At 44.6% G+C, this 27,907-nt stretch overlaps 1 protein-coding gene across 1 annotated transcript in view; it reads left to right on the top strand.

Annotated features, from left to right (window-relative positions):
* Nucleotides 1-2,076: 2,076 nt before the first annotated feature.
* The window catches only part of ntsr1 (neurotensin receptor 1 (high affinity)), a 75,227-nt gene continuing 49,396 nt past the window's right edge, over nucleotides 2,077-27,907 (top strand). The window contains exon 1 of the mRNA XM_051950242.1: nucleotides 2,077-2,838. Coding sequence (XP_051806202.1) covers nucleotides 2,179-2,838 — 660 coding nt within the window. The 5' untranslated portion in view covers nucleotides 2,077-2,178. The remainder of the gene's footprint in view (nucleotides 2,839-27,907) is intronic.

The following is a 27,907-nucleotide window of genomic DNA, read 5'->3' as shown; positions in this document are numbered from 1 at the left end:
AATGGTCACTTTGTGGTTTGAAGGAATCCATTAGTTTAATTCATGAATAATTAAAACAACTGGGAATAATCTATAGAAAAATTGATCATTGGATGCTGATCTAAATCTCATGGAACTGCTCCCTTTAAAACAGATTACTTTCATTCATCCATCCATCCATCCTCTATACACCACTTTATCCTCACTGGGGTCACGGGGGGTGCTGGAGCCTATCCCAGCTGACTCGGCTAAGGCAGGCGACACCCTGGACAGGTCGTCAGTCTGTCACAGGGCTACATATACAGACAAACAATCACACTGACATTTACACCTGCGGGCAATTTAGAGTCATCAATTAACCTCAGCATGTTTTTGAACTGTGGGAGGAAGCCAGAGTGCCCGGAGAAAACCCACGCATGCACAGGGAGAACATGCAAACTCCATGCAGAAAGATCCCAGGCCCAGGCCAGGACTTTCATTCATGTTTGTTTTAAATATCACTTTGAGCAAAGTTACAATCCCTGCATAGATCCACATGTACCTGATGTCTATTTTACACCCTTGAAAAACCATGCTGGAGTCATATTCTTTAAGGAATTTATCATTGCCCTTTGCTGCATTTTGCTTTAATTGATAAAATTCTTCCACCTCTGCCATTTGCATTTCTCTGTTTGGATTATACGGAGAGTTTTCAGCACTGACATTGACTTTTTTATACTTAATTGAAAATGTGCATAAAAACAGGTGGATGGAGGCTACTGTCCAGCCAGTGCTTGCAAGGTTACTTCAGGAATATTTATTGGTGAACTCAAAGTTTATTTTATCATGCATTTGTCACCAATATTGATTTGCTTCCATATATAAAATAAAAAGAAAGACTTCAAAGAATATCAACACATTGTGTCCAGATTAAATGCTGTTTCAGTCAAATTTAACTCTTGGATTTCCTTAAACAGGAAAATATATGCAGTGTGTGTATACATTCTGGTCCTCTCATTGCTGACCTAACCATGCAACACCCCTTGACCCTTTGGAGATGTGGCGATAAGGAAAAACCATCAGTAAAACAGACATCCTGTCCTACAGGAAGCATCATATTTAAGGTACTGCAGAGATACAGTATGTACTGTGCATCTACTTACGTTTAGCATCAACAGCACAAACTATGACAAGTTGACAGTTATTAAAAAATATGTTTATATGTTTATATTGCTCTGTGACAGCCTGTCAGCCAGACACACTGAACTCTGTGAGATTCAATGGCCCTAGGGCCGGAGACATGAGGAGATTTTCCAATTTAAGAAGAGTAAAGAATGTCAGGGGCAGGTTGGTGATGGCAAGCAGATATGAAGCTACAGCATGTAAACACACAAGTACGCTTTAATGCTTTACAGTATGTGTGTATCTACATGCATGCAACATGTATGATTAATAATGAGCTCCCAGGCAGGGACATGCCCTGTAAAAGAATTGAAATGATGTGTGTGAAAGACCATGTGGATGTTTAGACATACCACTGGGTGTTAAACCGTGGGGAAAGAGATACAGCATATGTATGTGTGTGTGTGTGTGTGTGTGTGTGTGTGTGTGTGTGTGTGTGTGTGTGTGTGTGTGTGTGTGGTGTTTCATTCACATTGGTTTCAGCAGCAGTTGCTATAAAGCAACCATTAAAGGAACATTTCCTCTCTGCCTGTCCAGTGATAATATTTCTCCACACTGAGAGTGGATCATTAGCACTGAAGACATTGCAGCTTGGAGCACCATCTGATACATTGAAGTGGGGTCTCCAGCTGTCACCGAACATTATTTCTTTGCTTTTCTGCGCCTGACCGAAAAATGAGGGAAGAGATGAGCTCCTTGCAGAGAGAAATCGAAGTGAAGAAACAAAAAGAAACGTCAAGTAGAAAGTGTACATGAATTTAAATGCCCATGATTCTTGTTTTGTTGATCCGCTGTGCTGTTTGTTTCCAAGGTGAGCCATAAACGGACAGAATGAAAGGGCTCCTCTCAGTGAATGACCGTGCGTCATCGCAGCAGCGCCAATAGCAGACGAGCCTTCTGTCGTGCCAAATATAAAAGCTGCTCTCCTCAGACTTCCACTCATCAAATCCGTTTTACTCCAAGTGAAACTCAACATATGGTCCGTATAGTTTTAATAACCGCACTTTCTGTTTACATGTTCTCACACATAAAAGAGAAATGGATTTAAACTTTACGCTCTCGAAACGCGACTTTGGCGCGCTGGCGGTGAGACTCTTTGGGAATAACTCCCTGTTACCGTTTGAGAACAGCACCGCCGCTTCCAAAACGGAGGAGGAAGACTTGGAAGTGAACACGGACATTTACTCTAAAGTGATAGTCACTGTCATCTACGTGGCTCTGTTCGCTGTGGGCTCTCTGGGAAACTCCATCACCCTGTACACCCTGCTGACCAAAAAGACCCTGCAGAACCTCCAGAGCACCGTGCACTACCACCTGGCCAGCCTCGCAGTGTCGGACCTGCTCATCCTCGTCCTCTCTATGCCCATTGAGCTCTACAACTTCATCTGGTTCCACCACCCGTGGGTGTTCGGAGATGCTGTGTGCAAGGGTTACTACTTCCTCCGGGACAGCTGCTCTTACGCTACTGCTCTCAACATCGCCAGTCTGAGCGTGGAGCGCTACATGGCCATCTGCCACCCGTTCAAGGCTAAGAGCATCATGTCCCGCAGCCGCACCAAAAAGCTCATCAGCGCCATGTGGATCACATCCTTCGCGCTCGCTACGCCGATGCTCTTCATCATGGGCCAAGTGATGCGTAACGACGAGAAGATTTGCACCGCTATCGTCTCTCCTGTCACCATGAAAACTGTGCTTCAGGTGAGTATCAGGAAAGTGTCTTATCGCTGGTTTGTTTGGTCACTTTACGCACACGTCTCCGCGATTTCTGTTTTACGCACTGAAATGCATTACAAGGGGCAATATGAATTTGGAGTCTGCACTCGAATGTGGCACACAAGATAAGTGTGAGGGTTTAACATATGTGTGCCATAGGGTTTGTCAGATTAGGAGTTTACGCGCTTATGTGTCTCCAATATCCCCATCAGAGCGCACAGAAACGTTCCTTTTATTAATCCATTTCGGCTTTAATTCAGCGTGATAATTCTAATCTTGCCACAGGGCTGCAGTTATTCATTTTTCTTCTGTCAGGAAATGACCAGCAGACCGACCCCAGCAGGAGGGTTGTGTGTGCCAACAGATGAAGGGGAAATGATCACATCCTCAGTTTTTAATATCTGGGGGAAAGCAAAGATTTGTTGAGCAAGATGCTCACAGAAACAGAAGAAAAAGGGGAAACGCTCAGAAACAACTCAGAAAGTGTGATCAGAAGCAGCCGCAGCACGGGAGCTGCTACAGGTGTAAGGTCTCACTTCTTGTGCTTTTTATATCTTTCTGCATGTAGAGGGACAATGAATGTATGATTCATTTAGTAATTATAGATGGATCATTAGAGAATACCATTCAAGCAAGAACTGCAAATAATTTGATCATTTGCATTTTTTTTTACATCCCATTTATACATCCCAGCTTCTCAAATCTGTTGCTTTTCTCTCATTTAGCGTGACATTAAAGTGATTATTTGTTGGTTGTGAACTATTGAAGAGACTCCAGCTCCACATTGTGGACTCTGTCTAATGGAAAGTGACTGACCTTCTTGCTCATTTTATACAGTGTGAACAAAAATGAAAACTTTAAATACTTGCTGTATATTGGTTAACATTTGTCATACTTTACATATCCTGAACAGAATTATATGATATGATTATTTTATCAAGTTTCACTTTGTACTGAACAATTTTAGAGGAGTCAGTTTTTTCCTTTGCACTCGGAAAAGTGATGTAAAATTCCAAAAAAGCAAGGATATATGTTATTTCTGGCTGAATGCTTCATAGAAAGCCCTGACATTTTCCTTATTCTGCACATCAAATACATTTAGAACAGCTGTAAGTAGCCAGACTGAATGCTCTCAGTTGAAATGTTAGGAATTGACATAAAAGCTATAAACTGGGGCTTCTACTTGTGTTCCTTTTCTTTGTCAGTGTTTGCATTAATCAATGAAATGATCAGTAATCACTGCAATCTTTAGCCACAGCTCTATGCGCAGTACAAATGAGGAATGTGTCTTAATGTAAAGAATCTATGAGCCATCAGCGTGTGTGTGATTGAGTGAGAAGCAAAGACTCACACACATGCAGACACGCTTTTTTTTTCCGTACTCTGAGCACAGCAGCTCTATGCCACCAAAAAACATAATTTGTCAAGGCTGTTCCTTGCACTCCCCAAGATAAATGGTGTCGCTCTGCAGGTCAGAAGTCATATAAATGATAAAGCTAGTGTACCACGGCTCTGTTTACAATATACATACTTCACACTGACAGAGAACCCGAACAGCCGAAGTGTGTTGTTGGTGTTGTGCAGACAGATAAAAGCAAAAATGTGACATCAGCTTAATCAGCTCCTTCTCTGCAACACGCTAAACATTTTCCCTCTATCTTTCGGTCTTGCCTGTTCATGTCCTTCAACAGTTCTTTTTTTTCCTGTTTCCGCCTTCTCTATTCATCACACCTTCATGACAATAAGTAAGTGCAGCAGTGCCAAAGTTAACAGTTCTTATCTCCTGATGCTTTCACTCAGGCTGATCCAGGCTCCAGCAAACAGTCTGTAGAATTAGAAGAACATTTTCCCACAGAAGACTCTTTGAAAGTCACTTAGATTGGGAAAGTGGAGTCTGGGAACAACATTTAACAAAGAGGAGTCAGTCAAATTGCTGCCATGATATTTGATGAGTGTGTGAATATGCTTTACCATGTGTGTGTGCATGAAAACTCAGAATAAGCTGGGAGGCATCCCGCTGCAGTGGAGGGTCCCTGAACACTTGGGCTGTTTGGACAACAGTGAGTGAAGAATCAGGGGGGAGTCGGTGTGTGTGTGGCTGTGTGTGTGTGAGGGAGAGAGAGAGAGAGAGAGAGAGAGAGAGAGAGAGAGAGAGAGAGAGAGAGAGAGAGAGAGAGAGAGAGAGAGAGAGAGAGAGAGAACTGCTGAAGTGGATAAGAAAGGTTAGGAGGTCAGAGCAGGAGGAGGAAGATCAGGAGAGATCGATTCCGTGTAGATTAATCGGAGCACCTCAGCTCTATGAGTAGAAGGTCAGTCCTCTTCAATTCAACTTAAACTGTGCTCTAAATGGCAAATATAAATAATGCAGGACATCTGGGGTTGCTTTAAACTCTTTCAAACCTCCACAGACAGACTCTCTTGGTTTGCCAAAATGTTGAAATGCCAATCTTTTCAGATATTTTCTCGAAACGGATAATCCTTAACATTTGTGTCGTAGTTGACTTGGGGTGCCTCCATAGTGGTAACAACAACTGGAATTTAACTTGATGTGAGCACATTGTTTTCACCAAAGAGAACATTTATAGGGGTTTTATGTCTAATTTATCGACTTTTATAATAACAATGTTGCTGCCAGATTTAAAGGTCCCATATTGTCTCGCTTGATTCCAGAATGTGTCCTTTAAAAAACCACAGCAAAAAAAAAAAAAAAAAATCAACCTTAAATTATATTTTTGAAACATTAGCCATATTAGCTGCTCAACATGCTCGAGCTTTCCTATCGGAGGGGACATTGGCATCAAAAACAGGGTTAGTAATCCACAAAGGTCTTCATTTTCTTAGATGTTTGAAGTGCATGGAAACTCGAGGGGCTTGACGAATGGCAGAATCTCTTCACATCTTAAGGGCAATTTTTTTACCTCCTGGTATGTGACAGCCACAAAACTCAATATAATTACATTCCTACCACATGATACCTGAAATGTGAGACTGAAAATCAATAGATGTATCTGACTGTGAAAACTGTACATTAAAGATCCTCACTTGTGTGAACAGATGCAAACTTTGAAAAGAAACAGGAGGTACAAAGTTGCATGTGGCAAATTGAGCCCTGCATTTTTTTTTGTTACAACTCGGCTCTGAAGCTGCAACAAAACAGGGGGACAACAACAGGATGGTGACTAAAAGAAAGGTTCTATTGTCACCCAATCCAAGCCAACAAGGTGCACTAAAGACAACAAAACCAGGCTTCTGGAGCTAAAGAAGGAAGCAGCTCCTGTCAAAGAGAGCCAGACGCTGGAAGTGAGGGAGGTTTTATGCAGTCTGAGCCACTTGATCCCAGGTGTGGCTCAATCAGCTGACGACCCTCAGCTTCTGAACAGGTGCACCTGGTGTCCAAGATCCAACATTTTTCAGCATTTCAACATTTTTTGTATTAATTTACATTACAGAAAAAACTACACACACGGAATTAGCCTTTAGCATTTCCTTTTTGCTGTGCACCACTGGATGTACTGATACGATTCACTGAGCTGATTCCAAAGAAAGCTGGTGATTCTTAGGCAAATTTTGAAGTGTTCCAATTCTTGACCCAATAGCTCTTTATTTTTACAAGATAGCTTTCTCATAATTACGAGATATGGGTCTTACAATTACGAGAGATGAGATAGTAAATCATAATAAGGAGATAAGATCTACCATTATTTTATCTTGGGTGAATAAGCAGCACTTTCCTAGCGAAGCGACTCCACGCCAGAAAATGTATTCAAAACACAGTATGACACTCTTAGTGGGACTCTTTAGTGGGTCAAGATGCTTATAAAAGGATGCCAGGCAAGAACACTGGAGCAGCAGCAGCTTTTAGGTTTGCTTTAGCAGTAACTTGCAGGGCAGGTCTCATAGAGCTGCAGGAAAGAGAAGAGTAAACAGTGAGGCAAATATCAGTGAGATAAAATCCCCAACAGTTAAGCCGGATTACACGCTGCATTGTTTCCTGTGAAGTTCATGCATAAGTAGGCTATCTAAATTAAGCCAGAGATGGCAGATTCCCTCACAAACAATGAAAGTTATCACCGGAAAGTACAGAATGTAAATCAGTTGAGTGGCTAGAGCAGAAAAATGCAAATGCATGTAACATTTCTACATTCTAACTTAAAAACCTACAATCACGGTGTATCTTAATTGCTATAAGGTTGCCCCTTTTTTTGTGCCTTCGATTTTGTTCCAATAGCTGCATCATTAAACAAACCCTGTAACATAGCTAAAGATTCTGTTCAGTGTTGGCGGAGGTGTTAGAATAGCTGCCTTGTCCTCTGATTCTTAGTCAATGTATTGATCGATTCCAGCGCTGATGTGCAAATTATCCTTGAATGTTAATGCACAGAATCAATAAAGTATACTTGACCTTATGTGTTTAGTTTATAGGTTTACTAATTAACTGTGAGTTGATTCATCCTTTGTTAAATCGACAGAAAAATAATCGGCATCAATTTTCGACTTCAAATAGTTGTTATATAAATATAGTTATTTTGTAATGATAGCAATTAGTGGCCCTTGTTTAACAATGGATGAAAATTTCTGCTGCACTACATTTTTTAGGAAAATATTGTGTTTTGTTCTCCACTGCATGCATTTGGTAAGTGTTGTGACATTCTGTAGTCACCGAAAAATCTGTATTATACCAAGCCATTTTTACCTCCGCCAGGAGGTTATGTAATCACCGGAGTTTGTTTGTCTGTCTGTTTGTCTGTTAACAGCATAACTCAAAAGGTCATGGAAGGATTTTCACCAAATTTTTACAGGATGTCCGGAAGAGCAAAAGTAACAATCGATTAGATTTTGGAAGTGATCCGGATCACTGTCTGGATCCAGGATTTTTTGAAGGTCGAAGGACAATTGAGAGATGGCCGCCTGGATCCAGACGGTGATCCGGATCACCTCCAAAATCTAATCGATTGTTACTTTTGCTCTTCCGGACATCCTGTAAAACTTTGGTGAAAATCCGTCTATGACTTTTTGAGTTATGCTGTTAACAGACAAACAAACAGACAGACAAACAGATGGCATGGCGGAGGTCTGCGCTCTCCGAGTGCTTCTCTAGTCTATTAATGAAAAGCTTAATTTCTTTCTAGCATTATTAAATCTGGGCCTAATTTATTGAACAAGTGATAGATACAAACCTGAAAATGAGCTGAGCAGCACAATATTGGAAATGTGGATTACTGATTGAAAGAGATGAAACATATTGACTTACATCCAATGTTTCACAAATGATTTGAGTCAAATAATTGATACCCAGGATTGATTTTATAAGCTCAAAACATTGATTTAATTCATAAATTAGCAACAGCTGTCATAACCTGTAGCATTGGCAGACTTTCAACTGTGGTCTTGGAAAATGTAAGAACCAGATGATAGCACACGACTTTATTTCTATGGGATGGTCAACTGGGTGAGGTCATCTTCACGGCACCCACTTCATTACCCAGAGGATGCTCTCACCCACTTGACCATCCCACAGAGTCTAAGGTGTCTCGTGTATGCAAGAAGAAATATCAGCAACTATTCTGACACAACAGATCTAGTTTCAATCAAATGTCATTAAAGAACAAAAAATACGACATAAGTTCCCATTCAAATGGAGCACAGAACAAAATACAGCAAAATATTTTCATCCACTGGCGTTACGTGAATATTGGTTGGGATGTCGAGATAAGGGCACAAGTTGAAACGGATTTGCTAAGTTTGTATCCATTTTGCTTTTATCAGTCCATTGGCAAGCATGAAAACTTTGAGGCAAATTGGCATTGTAAAATTTTGATGTTTCCATTCAGGTTTTCGACATGCATTAAAACCTACTGTTTGACCAATACTTACTATGTTTTCACACAATATTAAATCATTTATTTATGAAATTAAATAAATGTAGGCTTGTCCCAAACAAGGATATTTATTTCTTTATTTGGTCCAATTTGAATCATTCAGTGTTCAATGTCTTTACCATTTTACTAGTGAATACACACATTAAGTGTCGCAGATTGTCTAGCACCTGGCTGTCCCCTTGCTGTTTACTACTGTTGCGACTAGAAAACGTGAGCAGTTCTGTGTCTCAAGCAGAGAATAAAATGGGGGTTTTAAGCTGGCAAAAAAGCACCGAAACAAAGCCTTACTGATGTCAGGCCAGCAAGCAAGCGTAATAATTAGCTGTGAAGCTCTATAGCAGGTTGTCTGAGCCGCAATGAAACATCTTATGGCCGTTTTCATGCCTTGTTTGAGATTACCACAGATCAACAGATATAAGCAAAGGCATAGGTTTATGCTGACTGAAAGGGCTAAAACTTTCCGGGATTAACCTCAATCTTGATCCTGGGAGGGGTTTTTGTACACATATATCTACCCCATAGATGTTCGTAAACAGTCAAACACTCGAGTAAACCTTCGTACGTTTAATACCATTACTGACATTAGTTTGACTCCATGTAGCCGATCAAAAGAAAGCTTTCAAAGGATACCATACACACTGGGTGCACACTAATCCAGGTGGATGGAGACATGATTTCCAGAAAATTCTTGAAAGCATGTTTTACTGACCTTCTTCCTCCACAGATAAGATCCCATCTGTTAAACATGCGGCTGTGAGTAAACTATGGATTGGCTGAGGGAGAGAGACTGTGAATGAAGCGAAGGTTTAAGCACCTAATGAGCAAGGATGACAATTAGTTCATGTTTTTCTTTTTGCGAGTTGCAGATTGTAATTAAATGAAAAGTAAATTTAACTCGCAGCAGCTGGCGTGCAGCTCCCCTAGCTCCAGTACATTTACATATTACGCGCTGAGGTCCGCTGCGTGCTATGCCCTCGGTCCTCGGCCTGTACACCTGCGAGCTTGTTTGCTGTTGTTTCACTGAGTGGTCTCACGCTGTGCGGGAGTGGGTTGCACAGGGTCATGCTGTTTGTGCTGCAGGATGAGTTTGAACTGCAGACCGACCAATTCATCCAGAGTAAGGAGGTGAGGAGGGGAGCTGAGCTGGGGTGGGGATTTTACATTATTCATTTCCTGCTCGGCTGAAATGTTGCTTTTATTGTGTTCCCTTCCTCCTGGCATTATTAGTATTAGGAGTGTTAGTATGTTTCATTAGTAATTGCAAATAATTCAATATTCTTGCAAGAATAATTAAACTGGGATGTTATAGTGTTTACACCACCACCCTCAAGTCAAGACTAATGCATTTCCTAATTGGGCTATTAAAACAGACGGAGTATACGGCCAAAATAGACCTTAAAAATGAATAGTATTGTAAAAATCCAAAAGTAACATATTTTGTCATAACCCTGAGAACCCCAAACCACCCAGACAGGTTTGAAAGACATGCTATCTTTAAAAATACCATCATAATTCTAGCTTTGGGCTGCACACCGGCGTAGTGGTTAGCACTTTCGCCTTGCAGCAAGAAGATCCCTGGTTCATATCCTGGCTTGGGCCCGGGATCTTTCTGCATGGAGTTTGCATGTTCTCCCTCTGCATGCAGGAACCCAGGGCCAACCGCACCAGCATATGGTCTCAGAAGGGGTCTGAGGATCTCATCTCGGTACCTAATGGCAGTCAGGCTACCTCTGGCGAGCACATGGAGGGCTGTGCGGCCCTCCAAAGAAATGCCACCCCACACCGTTACTGACCCACTGCCAAACCGGTCATGCTGGAGGATGTTGCAGGCAGCAGAACGTTCTCCACGGTGTCTCCAGACTCTGTCACGTCTGTCACATGTGCTCAGTGTGAACCTACTTTCATCTATGAAGAGCACAGGGCACCAGTGGCAAATTTGCCAATCTTGGTGTTCTCTGGCAAATGCCAAACGTCCTGCACGGTGTTGGGCTGTAAGCACAACCCCCACCTGTGGACGTCGGGCCCTCATACCACCCTCATGGAGTCTGTTTCTGACTGTTTGAGCAGACACATGCACATTTGTGGCATGCTGGAGCTCATTTTGCAGGGCTCTGGCAGTGCTCCTCCTGTTCCTCCTTGCACAAAGAAGGAGGTAGCGGTCCTGTTGCTGGGTTGTTGCCCTCCCACGGCCTCCTCCACGTTTCCTGATGTACTGGCCTGTCTCCTGGTAGCGCCTCCATGCTCTGGACACTACGCTGACAGATACAGCAGACCTTCTTGCCACAGCTGGCATTGATGTGCCATCCTGGATGAGCTGCACTACCTGAGCCACTTGTGTGGGTTGTAGACTCCGTCTCATGCTACCACTAGAGGGAAAGCACCGCCAGCATTCAAAAGCGACCAAAACATCAGCCAGAAAGCATCGGAACTGAGAAGTGGTCTGTGGTCACCACCTGCAGAACCACTCCTTTATTGGGTGTGTCTTGCCAATTGCCTATAATTTCCACCTGTTGTCTATTCCATTTGCACAACAGCATGTGAAATTGATTGTCAATCAGTGTTGCTTCCTAAGTGGGCAGTTCGATTTCACAGAAGTGTGGTTGACTTGGAGTTACATTGTGTTGTTTAAGGGTTCCCTTTATTTTTTTGAGCAGTGTACATTTGTTATATACTGCAGAAAAGACCTTTTTGAGATGTCTCCACTTGTAGTCATGATTGTGTTTCCATAGAAGTGCAAGATTTTATATTGCAATGAAAAGTGAGACCACAGTGGAGAAAGAGGTGACAGGAGCAAAAAAACATACAGAAACTGTCTGGAGTTTTTTTTTTTTTTTTTTGGCCTATCCCATCGTAGACGATGATGGAGTCGACGACTTCTTCGCACGGCGCTCTTCGCAAAAGGAGACGTAACGGTTTGATGCTATGTGGGTCCCATGTTTGATGATTTGCCTCCAGGTGTCTCGGTCTGAGGCAGCAGCTTCCCAGGAGTGTGTTGGGATGTTGAAGGCAACAAGGTCACGTTTGAGAACATCCCTGTATTGCAGCTTTGGTCTTCCTTGTGGGCGAGGAGCAAGTGCCAGTTCCCCATACATGATCTGGTTGGGAAGACGGTCTTTATCCATGCGGTGTACATGGCCTGCCCAGCGTAGTCGACGGGCACGGATGATGGTGTACATGTCCAGACTGCCAGTCATCGTGAGTACATCTGTGTTTGGTACCCGGTCCTTCCATGATATGCCAAGGATGAAACGGAGGCATCTGAAATGGAAGGCATTCAGGCAGTATTCTTGCTTGCGGTAGGTAGTCTAAGTTTCACTACCATAAAGAAGAACGCTGAGGACACAGGCTTCATATACCTTGACTTTGACTTTTACGGACAAGCTGTTGTTGTTTCATACACGAGGACTGAGTCGACCAAAAGTAGTTGGGCTTTTCCAATTCGGGTGTTCAGCTCAATGTCCAAACAGAGTTTGGAGTCTGGAGTTTAGAGGGTTAACATTTAAGGCAGCTGGTTACAGTCACACAACAAAAGTAGCAACATGCTGACATGGTGTCCAATGAGAAAACATATACACAGCATCTTTGAGCTTCAGAACACTCAGAATCTACATATTGTAGCTACAGTAGCAACCCTGTGAGGCTGTTACTGTGAGCTAACTGCTCACATCAGCATGCTAGCATACTTGTAGTGACGATACGAACCTGGTGATGTTTAGTTGGTGTAATATTGTTAAAGTTGTTGTTATGACGTTAATCCTAGCTAAATAGTCCCAGAAACCGAGAACCGTTGAGACTGATTAGAAGGTTACTTTGTTTGCAGGCATTTGGTCATTAACCCTTTAAGCTTCAGTTAATTCCAGTCGTTTTCAGTACAAAAAAATCGCTAATATTCTATTTTTGAATAAAAAAAATTACGAAAAATACAGGGAATATTGGACGCACATCGCGAGGTGCATTTCCTTGAAAACGACCGATTCGTGGATTTTATACCGACTTCAGGACATGTTTTAGACAAAATAGTTTACTGGCTTGTGTTGTCTGGATGTAAAAGATTGGATTATGGCCATTTTTTGTGGAATCTTTTTTTCTGTGTGTAATAATGAACCCGGAAATGTGAGTCGCGCTGTGTGCGTTGAAGCCGTGTATAGAGAACGGATGGATGAATATTTGTTTTTGTCAGACAAATGTGTTTTTCTCACCCGCTGTGGTAATCACATCTGAAAGTGGTTTATACCGGCGGATTCATGAGAATCTAAGCTTTCCATCGGCGTATAGTGTTTGTATAATCGGGTTTGCAGCCGTCGGACATTCTTGAAATTCCTATGCAAATTAGTAAGTGTACCGCCGGTGGTACACCTACGACGCACTGAAGCGTAAAGGGTTAAATAAAATACTGACACATTCAAAGGACTGACTGCCTAGATGGTTGTCCCCATAGTGTATACACTTCATCCTGTGCAAAACATGAATATTTGAAACAAAATGCACAAGAGTTCATCAAGACATTGCGCTGAAAACCAAAATTTTGTTAAATTTATGATGGTGCTAAAAAAATAACACCCGTCACTCATCATATCAAGGACTGCACTGCCTCCATCACTGGTTTACTCACCATTATTCCAGCCATGCACATGCACACACTCACTGTAACTATAAACAGAGCCCTCTACATTAACTCCCCTCATATGCTCTTTCCATTAAACCTGTGCCCCCTCAAAGATACTGTGGAGAACACAGACTAACAACCACTGAGAAGCACACATAACCCTGCTTGACAGTGACTGCAGGACTCTGCACACTTCATGCTGAAAGAAACTTCAAAACGTCTCCTGTGGAAATTCAGAGTTCAGTCTGAATATTGAAGCAGATGCCTCAAGCAGCAAAAGACAAGTGATGGGTGTGTGAGAGTTGGGCTACAATGAGCACAGGCCGACTCTGTTTATGTGTGCAAGAATGTGAAATGCCTGTCAGCTCAGGTGATTGTTCACTTTTTCATGACCAAAATGTTCATTCAGATCCTTGCAGGCAGCAGTGCACTGACACACAGTCAACCTGCCTAAAGCAAAAGGATTTGAAGAAAAGAGGTAGTTGAGTTTTTATCTCTCTTTTTTTTTGGAAATAGGGTAATTTAAGTTGTCCCAATTTTACCAGTCTTGTGTCAGAAGTCTATCCATAGCTATTTAAAAATCTTCAACTGATTTCTTTTTGGCTCTATTATATATAGCAGTGGTTCTCAACCCTGTTCCTCAGGACCCCATGTCCTGCATGTTTTAGATGCTTCCCTGCTCCAACACAGCTCGAGTTGATCATTTGAGTCAGGTGTGTTGGAGCTGGGAAGCATCTAAAACATGCAGGACATGGGGTCCTGAGGAACAGGGTTGAGAACCACTGATATATAGGACAGTGGAGCAAGACAGGAAAGTGGGGAGGACCTGCAGCAAAGGGCTGGATTTGAACCCATGCCCCTGCATCAAGGGCTATAGCCCTGTTTATGGGTCGCCCACTCAACCAACTAAGCTATCGGGACACCCAAAATTCTGTTATTTTGATGATAGTTCTTGTCAATATGTTTGGCATTGTACCCAAGAGACTAACAGTATGAAATGTTAGTATTTCTTTAAATACTAAAAGGCACATTTTTAGCTAGCGAAGGAATTTAAGCATCTCATTATCTTGTTCTTGAATAAAAATTTTTAAAAAAAAAATCGAGGATGGGTTGGACAGATTGGGGCAGTGTCGGCAGTGATGTGAGCGTTTTATTAAACCTTAGGGGTGGAGAAGAAGCTGAGATGGAAAGCAAAGCTCCTGATTTACCCATCGATCTAGGTTTGTTCCAACCTTCACCTATTGTCTTGAGCTCTACTTAGTGACCAAAAGAATGAGATCACAGACAAAAGTAGCCAAAATGAGTAGTCTCCATCGGGTGGTTGAGCTCTGCCTTTGACATATGGTGAGGAGCTCGACATCCAATGGGAGCTTGAAGTAGAGTCGCTGCTCCTTCACATCAAAAAGGAGTCGGTTGAGGTGCGTCAGGCATCTGATCAGGCTGCCTCCTTTGAAGGTTTCCCAGGCATGTACAACTATGAAAAGAACCTGAGTAAAGCCTCGAACTCGCTGGAGAGATTACATATTTCATCTGGCTTGGGAATGCCCTGGGATCTCCATGAAGGAGCTGGAAAATGTTCTAAGCAAACGTGACATCTGGAACACCCTGGTCACCCTGCTGCCACGGAGACACAACACCAGATAAACACAGGGAGATGGATGGCTGGATATATCGATTTTCCTTTGCTATATTTCCTCAGTTTGACAATAGTTCTAAGAGATTTGTATAAAATTGTTGTTTGGATACTGGATACAGATTTTGACAATGGCAACGTATGAATAGCGTCAGGAAAAAGCAACATGAAACATATTGCCTATGGCAGGATTTTATTTGTTATTTACATCCACTGAGTCACACTAGGGGTTGCATTGCACCGACTGCTTTTCATCTGATGCCCCGTGTTGTTTCTCTATCAGTTGCCTTCTGAATGGAGAGAACTGACCTGCAGCTGGAAGGAAAAAGAAACTTTGCTTTGCTGTACTGGTTTGCATTCAGAGCAGTCTTAGATTCAAAATAGCCATTCATTGTCTTCATTTATCACTTTGATAGAAGCATCTTGGTTGAGTTGTTTGATTATATTAGGAGTAACCCTTCATTAAGTAACCACAGCTCAAAGGTCCTGGGTTTGAATCTCGGCCAAGGGTCTCTCTGTGTGGCGTTTGTCTGTTCTCCCTGTATCTGTGTGGGTTCTCTGACTTCCTCCCACAGTGTAAAGACATGCTGAAGTTAATTGGTGATTCTAAATTTCTGTAGGTTCGAATGTGAGTGTGTTTGTCTGTCATGAACTGGTTACCAGTCCAGAGTGAACCTTACCTTCACCCTTCAGCTGGGATAGGCAACAGCCCCACATAAAGCAACATATAAAAAAAATGGACAGATGGAACTCTCCAGTAATCTGTATGCTGAGAAACAGTTTCAGTTTTGGAACTCAATTCACAACATTTTTTTATATTGTTAACTTACTCAGTAATGTAACTCCCAAATTAATTACACTGCACTTTAACACACAGTTCTGTGCCATTCACTGATAAGCGAGGTCCTGAGGACTGGCAGCCTCTATCACCATCTCACAGCAGTGGGATTGTAAATGTCCAAATAAAAGCACCACTCCTCCTCCCCTTTTGCTTCCTACTGTCCCTACCTCCCTCCCTCTGTGCATTTGCTGAGGACAGCACATTGCAGGTGATTTGTTTGTTTTGTTTTTTTTGCCCCATTACGACCTGTCATTGCAGGAAATTCTAGAAACTGAAAGAGAAATAGAAGTGGAAGAGTATCACATCCTTCCTGACTTTTGCTTAACCCAGTCCTTGTTATGACATGTGTCATATTTTTCCATAAAATCTTACCTTGTTCCACATTGCACAGCCCAGAAAAGACACCAGATGTTGCTGGCAGAAATTCCACGCTTGCAGTATACTATTACCATGAACATGATAGTGATTTATTGATGTTGAAGAGTTACACAACACCTTCTTTGTTACAAACAGCAGAGGCGACAGACTGAACATCAAAGCGACATGTGGCCGATATGTTTGATCTTAGAAACTCTGCTCAAACGCACTTTAAACAACAACTCTGGACATCTGCTAAATTTCAGTGTTGTCTTATGCCGGATTCCATTAGCGACTGTCAGGACTCTTCTTTTAAACATCTGCCCTGGTAACAATTTATCCAATCACCTTCTGTTTGGTCTTCAAAGGAGACGTCAGGACCCTGATGAATCACAGGGGTCCTGGGGAACAGGGATTAAAAAACTAAACTAAGGGCGTGAACCAGAACAGGCCGGGATATGGGCTAAACTAAATAAGAACTGTGATAACTCACAAATAAGTCCACGGATCGGGAGACGAGGCAGGGACAGAGGAGCTGGGCCGGGCAGGACGGGGCAGACGGTGATCGATGGCGGGTTCGTGGCAGTGAATGCGGGGTGGGAGAAACCAGGGCAGACAGGGAAGTCCAGAGCGGAAGGGGAGACTGGAGCAGACGAGGAAGTCCAAAGCAGGTGGGGAGGCAGAGCAGAGCAGACCGGTGTGATCCTTGCAGAGGAACCGCAGGCAATGACCCAGCACTGAGTCATTGGCAGAGCCAGGCTTTATCTGCTGCAGATTGCAGATTAGGAGCAGCTGCGCTCTTCCACAGCCACTCCTAATCAGCCGGAGCTGAACGCCGGCCAGGAGCGCAGCACAGGAGAGGGAGGGGCCATGACAATATTAGATGGGTAGAACTTGCAACAATGCAAAAACAGAAAATGGAGAAGAAGCTTCAAACATTAATGACAGGGCCATATTTGAACTTCAACCATGATACTGTGGTGGATCCACTTGGTAAAGGAGAAGAGACATTCACCAAAGAGGACTTGTGCCTTGAAGAATCTAGTTTTCCGGTTCCGGGATTTCTGGCGGGTGATGTTTTAGGTTTTTGCCGGTTAAGGTACACACATGTAGTGGTGTTGAAGGTGTTGTGAAGTGGAGAGAAACCAGTAAAGTTTTCGACTCACCTACATCCCCCGTCTCGTTGTTTCAACTCCACATTGGTGACCCCGACGTGCACGAACAATGTCCGACCACGAAGCCGTCCCTGTAGCTCCAGTCCAGGTAGCTGCCGCCGACGCGGTTAGCGGGAATGCTAACAACGTTTACGCTGCGGCAGTCAAGCTGCCCGACTTTTGGCAACATAACCCACGGCCGTGGTTCCAGCACATCGAAGCCCAATTCCAGCTGCGGGGGATTACGCAGGATGCAACGAAATACTTCCATGTGGTGGCGGCGTTGGATGCTTCCACCACGGCGCGCGCCATGATGCTGCTGGAAGCTCCACCAGCAGCCGGCAAGTACGAGGCATTAAAGACATTCCTTCTGGGGCTGTACGAACTATCGGAGTTGGAGAAGGCTGACCGCCTGCTTTCCCTCAACGGCCTCGGTGACGGCAAGCCGTCGGAGTTAATGGAGAAGATGTTGGCTGTGCTAGGATCGGCTGATCCTTCGTTCCTTTTCACGCATATTTTTCTGCGTCAACTCCCGGCGCCTGTTCGTACGGCGTTGGCCAGTTCCCCTCTGTCCTCCGGCAAGAACTGCCGTGCTCTGGCGGCAGAAGCGGACAGGGTTTTCCTAGCCAACCGCCAACAGTTCGTCCATGCCGTGCTGCCCCACCAGGACACCCCTATGCCGCTCCCGGAGGGTGGTGCAGACACCGCGGCTGCGGTAACAGCTCGCCGCCACCCCGACGACGGTTTCTGTTATTACCATGCCAGGTTTGGAGCTAAGGCCAAACAATGCCGCAAGCCCTGCAGTTTCAAGGTTCGGGGAAACGCCGGAGCCGGCGCTCGTTAGCGGCTCTGGGCGTCGGCGGTGGTTGCAAGCTGCTGTTTATCACTGACTCGTTGTCCGGCCGGCGGCTGCTGGTCGACTCCGGCGCGCAGCGCAGCATCCTGCCGGCTCAGACCGTGGACACCATGGCTGGTGGACACGGACCGCGGATGGACGCCGCGAACGGGACGCCCATCCGTACGTACAACACCAGGTCGGTGGATGTGTGTTTTGGCGGACGCCGTTTCAGCTGGGACTTTGTTATGGCTGGTGTGTCCACACCGCTCCTGGGCGCGGACTTCCTCTGCGCTTTCAACCTGCTCGTGGACGTTAAGAACTGTCGCCTGATAGACGCCGTCTCTTTTGCCTCTTACCCATGCACGCTTGGGGGAGCGGGAGCACTCTGCCTGTCTAACACTCTCGCCGCCGGTAACCAGTATGAACGTCTGCTCGCCCAGTTCCCCGACCTGACCACGCCCACCTTCTCGTCTGCTGTGGCTAAACATGGCGTGGAGCACCACATTACTACCGTGGGCTCCCCAGTCTACGCCAGAGCCAGGCGTCTCGACTCGGCCAAGCTTGCCATTGCCAGGGAGGAGTTTTCCACCATGGAGCGCCTTGGCATTGTGCGCCGCTCGAACAGCCCGTGGGCTTCCCCCCTGCACATGGTTACCAAGGCTGATGGTGGGTGGCGGCCGTGCGGCGATTTTCGTCGCCTGAACAATGCCACTACCCCTGACCGATACCCCGTCCCACACATACAGGACTTTTCTGCCCACCTGGCGGGGGCCGTCATTTTTTCCAAAGTGGACCTGGTTCGTGGTTACCACCAGGTGCCGGTCCACCCAGCAGATGTTCCAAAAACGGCTGTCATCACGCCCTTTGGACTTTTCGAGTTCTTACGTATGCCGTTTGGCCTCAAAGGTGCGGCACAGACGTTTCAGCGCCTTATGGACTCTGTGTTACGAGACATGCCGTTTTTGTTCGTGTACTTGGACGACATCCTCGTGGCCAGCGTTTCCCCTGAGGAGCATATGACACACCTTCAGCAGCTGTTCCAGCGGCTCACCGACCATGGCCTCATCATCAACCCAGCTAAGTGCCAGTTTGGTCTGTCCTCTATCACCTTTCTCGGACACCACGTCACGCCGCAGGGAGCCGTTCCCCTTCCTGCCAGGGTGGAGGCGGTCACCGCTTTCCCCCACCCCCGCACCGTGAGGTCCCTGATGGAATTTAACGGCATGGTGAACTTCTATAACCGCTTCATTTCCCGTGCCGCCCACCTCATGCGTCCGCTGTATGCGGCTCTGCGGGGCAAAGCGCCTAAGGACGTGTTGGACTGGTCCGCGGACATGGACGAAGCTTTCGTCGCCGCCAAGGCCGCACTGGCCGATGCTGCTCTGCTGGCGCACCCCTCTTCCGCTGCTCCAGTGGTGCTCACAACGGACGCCTCTGATTACGCGGTGGGGGCGGTGTGTGAGCAGTGGGTGGGCGGGGCCTGGCAGCCGCTGGCTTTCTTCTCCAGGCAGCTCCGGGAGAACGAACGCAAGTACAGCACCTTCGACAGAGAACTGCTGGCCCTTTTCCTTGCCACTAGACACTTTCGGTTCCTGTTGGAGGGTCGGCGGTTCACTGCTTTCGTGGACCACAAGCCGCTGACTTTCTCCATGGCCAAGGCCTCGGAGCCGTGGTCTGGCCGTCAGCAGCGGCAGCTCTCCGCGATCTCGGAGTTCACCACTGACATCCGGCACTTGTCCGGCAAGGACAACTTTGTCGCCGACTGCCTCTCTCGGGCAGTTGTGGGGTCTGTCCACCTGGGGTTGGATTATGCCACAATGGCGGCGGACCAAGCCGCGGATTCCGCGGTCCAAGCCTACCGTTCGGCCCCTACTGCACTGCAGCTGACCGACGTGGCGTTCGGTGTGGCCAACGCAACCCTCCTCTGCGACACCTCCACCGGTTGTCCGCGCCCTCTGGTACCTGCTGCTTGGCGCCGTCGGGTTTTCGACGCCATCCATGGTCTTTCCCACCCGGGTGTGAAGGCCTCGGCTAAGCTGGTGGGCGGCAAGTTTGTTTGGCCCGGCCTCCGGAAGGACGTTAGAGCTTGGGCTGGCTCGTGTGTGCCGTGCCAGCGGGCCAAAGTGCACCGTCATACCAAAGCCCCTTTGGCGCCTTTCGTGGTGCCTGAGAGGCGGTTCGACCATGTGAATGTGGACCTGGTGGGCCCTCTGCCCCCCTCCCACGGATACACTCACCTGCTCACAATGGTGGATAGGACGACCAGGTGGCCCGAAGCTGTCCCTCTCTCTTCCACCACAGCAGCGGACGTCGCCCGGGCGTTCATCGAGTGCTGGGTGGCCCGGTTTGGGACGCCTGGTGACATCACGAGTGACCGGGGCCCGCAGTTCACGTCAGAGCTCTGGACTGCGGTCGCTGACCACCTGGGGGTGAAGATTCACCGCACTACGGCGTACAATCCGCAGGGCAATGGACTGTGTGAGCGTTTTCATCGCGACATGAAAGCCGCTCTTCGGGCCGGTCTTACAGACGGTAACTGGGTTGACTGCCTTCCGTGGGTCATGCTTGGCCTTCGCTCTGCCCCCAAGGAGGACCTCAAGGCCTCGTCCGCTGAGCTGGTGTACGGTCAGCCCCTACGGGTCCCCGGGGAGTTCCTTCCCGACACCACGGCTCCCTGGTCGGCCGCCTCTCATCGTACTGTGTCCCGGGCCGCTGCCGACGCCTTCGTTCCTGTTCCGACAGCTAGCCACTGTCTTCCACAGTCCTACGTGCCCAAGGACCTGCCGTCCGCGAAGTACGTTTTCATCAGGCACGATGGCCATTGGACTCCGCTGCGGGCCCCCTACGACGGGCCCTTCCGCGTCCTGGAGGCGGGTGCTAAGAACTTTGTAGTGGACGTGGGCGGTAGGCCAGAGCGGGTCACTGTAGACCGTCTCAAACCTGCTCACATGGACGTGGAGGAGCCGGTTCAGTTGGCCCTTCCTCCGCGGAGGGGGCGCCCTCCGGTTTCGGACCGGGCCCCGCCGCCAGTCGGGCCTCCGGCCTCCGGTGGCCCTGTTCCGACGCAGCGTAGCCGTTTCGGGCGGCTGGTTCGCCCCCCACGTCGTTGACTGTTTCTTTTGTTTCGGTCCCTGTGGTTAGTAGTTGCACCGTTTTTGATTGTCGGTTTTGGTGAATTCTGGGGGGGCCTGTGTGGTGGATCCACTTGGTAAAGGAGAAGAGACATTCACCAAAGAGGACTTGTGCCTTGAAGAATCTAGTTTTCCGGTTCCGGGATTTCTGGCGGGTGATGTTTTAGGTTTTTGCCGGTTAAGGTACACACATGTAGTGGTGTTGAAGGTGTTGTGAAGTGGAGAGAAACCAGTAAAGTTTTCGACTCACCTACATCCCCCGTCTCGTTGTTTCAACTCCACAATACCTTCCTAAACCTCAGTATTTAATTTTGGTAGCTAAAATGAATTAGGCTACTAAGAAGTAGTGCCAATGAGAGTGTGATTTATTCTGAAAGCTAAGTGCATAGTTTTTTAACCTAAATCTAACCAAATAGCAAATGAAAGCAAAAAAAAAAAAAGTGCAATGACTCCTGAAAGTCCCACACCAGATGTGACACCAAGTCTCCTGGTGACGGTCTCACTTCTGCCTCCTCACATGAAGTCTGTGGCTCTTTCATAGTGAACTTTCCTGTTGTGTTTCCGATAGCGTCACAGGTGCAAAAATATGTGTTTCAGATTGAAATTGTGTTACTTTCATAACATGAATAAGAATGCAGCTTAGTTGTATAGGGATGCAACTTTGTGGAGACAGGGTTGCCATGGCAATAACACTTCCCAATGGCAGTGGAGTCGAGGAACATGACCAAGAACCCATGGCGTTGATCAAACCTCCAAACTCCCCAACTCCCGGTCCAAAAAGGATCCTCAGAATGCGCCAGAGCAAGCTTGATCCATGGAGGATCCAGCCTGCAGGACTCAAAGCAAATGATGCACCACAGGACTTCCCCAGGATTTCCAGTGTCTGTGACCTGGTAGGTCAGAGGTGTTTTGGCAGGATGAGGGACACCTGCACAATATTAGGCAGGTGGTTTGAATGTTGTTAGAGACTGCCTGAACAGGCCAGAAACCAGACTTTTGACAGGAATTACCAGCTGCTAGTAGATCAGAAGTTAAAAGATTTTGTCGAGTTGGTCCCAGTTAGTAGTTGAGTCCATCATACCCATGCTGGACTGTGCTGATGTGCACACACAGGGACAGAGTCTCAGAAATTGTCAGTAAGACCTGTGTGATGACAAGTGTAGACTTTCATCTGCAAGTCTTTAGTGTGGAAATGTGTGGAGGTTTTGCTGTGTTGTTTTTGACTATCTTCTACTGAAAAACATTTGAAGGGACGAGGCAAAGAGCAGTTTTAGTTTAAATTATTCTTCATTATATTTAAAATGGTTCACAATTTGTATTGTAAATGTTGAAACATCTGCACACTGTGGGACATTATGAAAGCCTGTTTGTGTTCTCTGGGTTGTGCTGTGCGGATGTTAGACACGTCTACAAGACAAGAGCCAGATTCCTTTACGTCAGCGATTTTTTTCATGTGATTATAGAACAGCACGTGACATATGGCATGTAGCCTGTAGCCTGTGCAGATTCCTTTGTTTAAACAGTGTCATAATGGTGCAAATATTTGGATTATTCCCTGCTGAAAGTGAGACAGATGCATTTATTTACACATGAAGAGCCAGGTCATGGCAATTATTGGAGTCTTGTGCCAGGGTAAAGGATAAATAAGCTCTCTGCTGGTTATAAACAGCATAGAAGCACTCACTAAGTGGCAATTAGTTGTTTCAGGACTAGAATTCAAATACATATTTTTAAGTGAGGCCACTGGAATTGCTTTACATTTCAGAAAGAAAAGGATAACAATATAAACATGAAGTACATTCTTTTATGCACTAAACTCACTTTCTGGTCAATGATGATGATGATGATGTAGAATATTTTTATATATACACTACCAGTCAACAGTTTGGAAACACCTTCTCATTTTTTATTATGTTGTACATTATAGATTAATACTGCAGACATCAAAAATATAAAGGAATGCATATGAAATTATAAACAAAAAAGTGTGAATCTTTAGTATTAATCTACAATATACAAAATAATATTATATGTATCGGCAAGTTTACATCCATCAGTGACTGCAGAACAGTGGTATCAGTGATCTAAGACTGAACATAAATCTTTGGTGGGATAAAAACAATAAATTACAGTTTCATCTGCATAAAATAATGCAAGGTAGTTGATATAAATCAAAAATAAATAGTGCCCAAGCACTGAACCCTGTGACAGTTGTGTAGATAATGGAAGGTAGGAGTAGATGGAAAATACCTACAGCTCAAACATACTGCACTCTGCCTGAAGGATAGTATATAGCCAGCATGGTCTTTATCCTTGGAATGACTGACCTCATTTAATTGTTGTGGTTTGAGAGGCAAATTTTAAACTATTTCTTTATGTCGGCTAAATTAACAATCAAACCTGTTTTGTTACGTTACAGATTTTTCTATTTCTCCCACAGTGCAAATTTTCTGTACAGTAAATATGCAGTGACATTAATAACGTCTTCATGGTGGTATGATATGGAAATAAATGTCACACCTGATCTACATAATGGAGTAGCAAATAGTGTCACAGCAACTTTATCAATCCAGGAAATCTGTCAGTGTTGGCGTCAGTGTCGCTGATAGACTTCATCGCTTTAATTTGAGTCTTGTCAGAAGCGCTAGCAGTGCCAGCATCAGCTCTCTGCTGGCAGACAATCAGCTCTAAGCCTGCGTTTGCATTTCTAAATTTTAGCTCAATTTTAGCATGAGGTCAAACTTGTCAACCACCAGACACCTTTATCACGGTTTGAGGCTGGAGAGTTGATCAACACAACTGCCCCATTTAGCAGTTAGACAGCAGGGTTGTGCATTCGTTTTACTCACCTTTACAGGCGGGCAAGCGACAAACACACCTGTAACTCCATCTCAATGAACAGAAAGAAGCTCCACCTGTTGGCTCAACCAGGAACTATAGGAAATCTACAACACATTTTCTGACATGCGGATGTCTTCTGCTTTATTGAAATGTTGTTAATCATTTACATGAAATGAAATGAATCTCTTTCACCAATGTCGCATGAGCGATAATGTATCTTCAAGGACACTTGAGCCAGAGCAATCAAGACAAGGTTTTGCAGATCTCTAATCAAACATAACAGACCCACTTACTGTAAATCTGTGTAGCAGGTCAAATTGCTGTAAATTTGGGGGGGGGGATAACAGAAGCAAATCAAGCGCAAAATCCTTTTTACTGTTTAGATTTCATTGGTTCACCTATTAATGAGCTAACAGTAAACATCAAAGTAAAAACAGCAAGCCCCCGATGTATGTGACATGCTGTGCTTGAGTGAAGTCTACTCCATGCCAGCAGCTTTCCATAACCACAGGTTTATTTTTTAAGCAGCATTAACCTTGCCTTGGTCATCTTCAGCCATCCTCTGCAGAGACAGAGAACCTGCAGGAAGGATGACCATCTGTGCAATTCATTATCAGTCAGGCTTTTATGACAGAGCAGCTGGACATTCTTGAGTAAAAGTCCAGTGGGGCACTTTGAGGTTGCCAAACAGTATTGAAAGTAAATATTTGCTGGTTTAATGAGATAAAAATTTGGGCAGAACTCCAAGCACAACGTCTTGCAAACACCAGGCCTTGGTCATCACATTTCATCCCATCACTAATGGTGGCAGCAGCATCATGCTTTAGAGGCTATTGTCAGCAGGAAGACTAGTCAGGAAAAAAAAAAACACGAGGACGTCCTTAAAGAAAACCTGCTCCAGATGCACGCAAACTGAGACTTAGATGACAGTTTATCTCGCAGCATGACAAGGTCCAAAGCTTACAGCAGAGAGAGCCTCAAAGTTGCAGTTCACCAATACTTAAAGTCCAGCCTGATGATGAGGATTCATCACAAAGAATGGAATGCCCTATGATAAACCCTGCAGAGATGTGCTGAACTGAAAGCTTAGAAAAATAATATGCAAATAAAACATTTCCAAAACGTGAACAATAATTTCACTTCGTCATTAGGAAGTAGCTTTGCATTTATTTGAGCAAGTCTGAATAGTGCCTGCGTGTGTGAATAGACACCCAGTGTATCACGATGCGCCACACAGCTGTCAAAATGGTTCCTCCCGCGTCATTCTTGCTTCTCAGTGAGAAATATTAAGATGCTGGGAAAATTTGGTTGACATTTGTTTTAAATTTGAATGAATATGTGGATAGTAACATCACTGGATCGTTTACTTACTCTTTGCAAAGCACTGATGTTTGCAGGCTGCAAAGCATTCATTGTGATGAGTTTGTCTTTTCTTGACTATAGAGCTTTCTTACCCCATTTTTATTTATCAAGGCAGGTGAACCAAATGTGAAACTAAGCTCTGATCACCTATGACTGACAAGTTAAAATGTCAAATCCAATTTGTCTCAGTCAGTTCCCTTAATTGCATTTATGTTTGGCTCTCTTGCCCCCCCCCCCCCCCCCCCCCCCAATCATGTTAGTAGCTTTGATGTTCAAGTAAAATGAAACAAATGTTAAATGACATTGCTTCTGGCCAGCTGGCTAAAGTGTGACTGCATGTTAATGACACTGACAGACAATTAGGTAAGACTTGTTCAAAAAGTTGCTAAACTTGTTCAAGACTTGCTTTAGACTTGTGTATGTTCTTTGTTTAATTATTTGATAACCAGTCATCTGTGAAGCATTTTCATTAACCTGTGTGGAAGTTGCTACATAAGGCAAGTTTGACAGATTTTTAATTAACTTTTAAATTTTTTTGAAGTCGCTGAAGGGGACAGAGCGTATCTAAATTTGACCATAGCTTTGCTCAACAGCGAGTAGATGCAGGAAAAATGTTGTTGTAGAAGAAGGTGTGGGCTGCAGGAGCTCAGCTGCATTTAAAACACAAATGCTGAAATAGTTTTTAACAGGGCTGAATCCAGGTTTATACAACTATTACAGAATGAATGAATGATTTTTGCAGTATTTTGAGCTCAAAGTTGAAAAACACGTTTTGGGAACATAAATTTACACAAACTTGTATCAAGGTTCTATTTCAAAAAGAGGAGGATAATATTGAACCTTGTAAATTAAATGATCAGAATCAGAATAGCACACCACAACCTTTTCCAATCGAAATTGCTTTAACATGCATCTGAACTCCAATTTAAAAACATTTTACCTTCTAAATGCTTTGACAAATTGTCAACAGTTTCAGTTATTTTAATTATATTTGTCTGACTGAGTTATCTACACTTTAAAACAATTCAGAGGTCTGTTGCTTAATTAAATGCATGGTAACAAGATCCATCCATTATCTATGCACCGCTTAATCCTCATTAGGGTCGCGGCGGCGCTGGAGTCTATTCCAGCTGACTTAGGGTGAAGGCAGATCACCAGTCCATCACAGAGAGACAAACAATCACACTCACATTCACACCTATGGACAATTTAGAATGTTTCAATTAACATCAGCATGTTTTTGGACCGTGGGAGGAAGCCAGAATACCAGGAGAAAACCTACGCATGCACAGAGGAACTTGTAAACTCCATGCAGAAAGATCCCAGACTGAGGCTGAGATGCAAACTAGGGATCTACTAGCTGTGAGGCGATGGTGCTAAACACCGAGGCACTGTGCAGCCCTGGTTACAAAATAAGAAATACAATTTTTTAATGAATTTAGATTGATTGATTGATTGATTGATTGATCTATAAAAAAGAAAATCTAATTTATTCATTTAGATCAGCTTTGTGTTGCAACATGTTTTGATGTGCTTGCTGACATGATATCTTAATATCATGTACAATTTAAACTGACAGTTCAATTCAATTCAATTTCATTACTCCGCCAAGGAACATGGCAGAGTTATGTGACAGTCAGCGTTGGTTTGTTTGTCCGTCTGTCTGTCTGCCTGTTCGCAACATTGCTCAACAATGGAACAACTGATTTGGACGAAATTTTCAGGGAAGGTCAGAAATGACACAAGGACCAAGTGATTACATTTTGGCAGTGAAGCGGCTTATAGTCTGGATCCATGGATTTGTTTAAGATTTCTGTATCATTGCGAGAGAGCGGCACAGCATCACTGTAACTATGACTACAAATGAACACTACGTCAGCTGTCTACTGATGGTCACATGGTTGCGATTCTACTACAGATCAACTGCAGCAGACCACAGATTTTTAAAAGATTTCTTCTGTCTAAAATCATATAACGACTGAGCAGCTGAGTGCAGTGCTCTCTGAGTGCTTTTCTTGTGTGTATAGCGGCAATTATAATTCAGTTTTACAGAACTCATAAGGCCTGAACCCCCAGAGCAAGCCCTAAGGCGACAGTGGCAAGAAAAATTCCCTTTTAACTGGAAGAAACGTTGAGAAGAACCTTGCGCATATGAGGGGACCCAACTGCCGCTGGTCGCTTTGAGAGGTACAAAGTCAGACATTTCTTCTATATTTGATTTAAGACAAAAATTAAGAAGTAATTATTTAAATAGGCTTGATATGTTGTTATTTGTCTTTATGCTACCAATTATTAAGTAACTGATATTTTAAAACACCATTGTTCATGGAGGAAAGACTCATTTCCCAACTCAATACAGTCTGTTCAGTGAATGTAATTCATTAGAAGCTGTCGTGACACTAAAAGACTGAT

This window comes from Acanthochromis polyacanthus, chromosome 6, assembly GCF_021347895.1.
Source record: "Acanthochromis polyacanthus isolate Apoly-LR-REF ecotype Palm Island chromosome 6, KAUST_Apoly_ChrSc, whole genome shotgun sequence".
Taxonomy (NCBI): Eukaryota; Metazoa; Chordata; class Actinopteri; family Pomacentridae; genus Acanthochromis; species Acanthochromis polyacanthus.
Note: the sequence above shows the minus strand (reverse complement) of the source record. Positions and strands in the feature narration are given on the sequence as shown.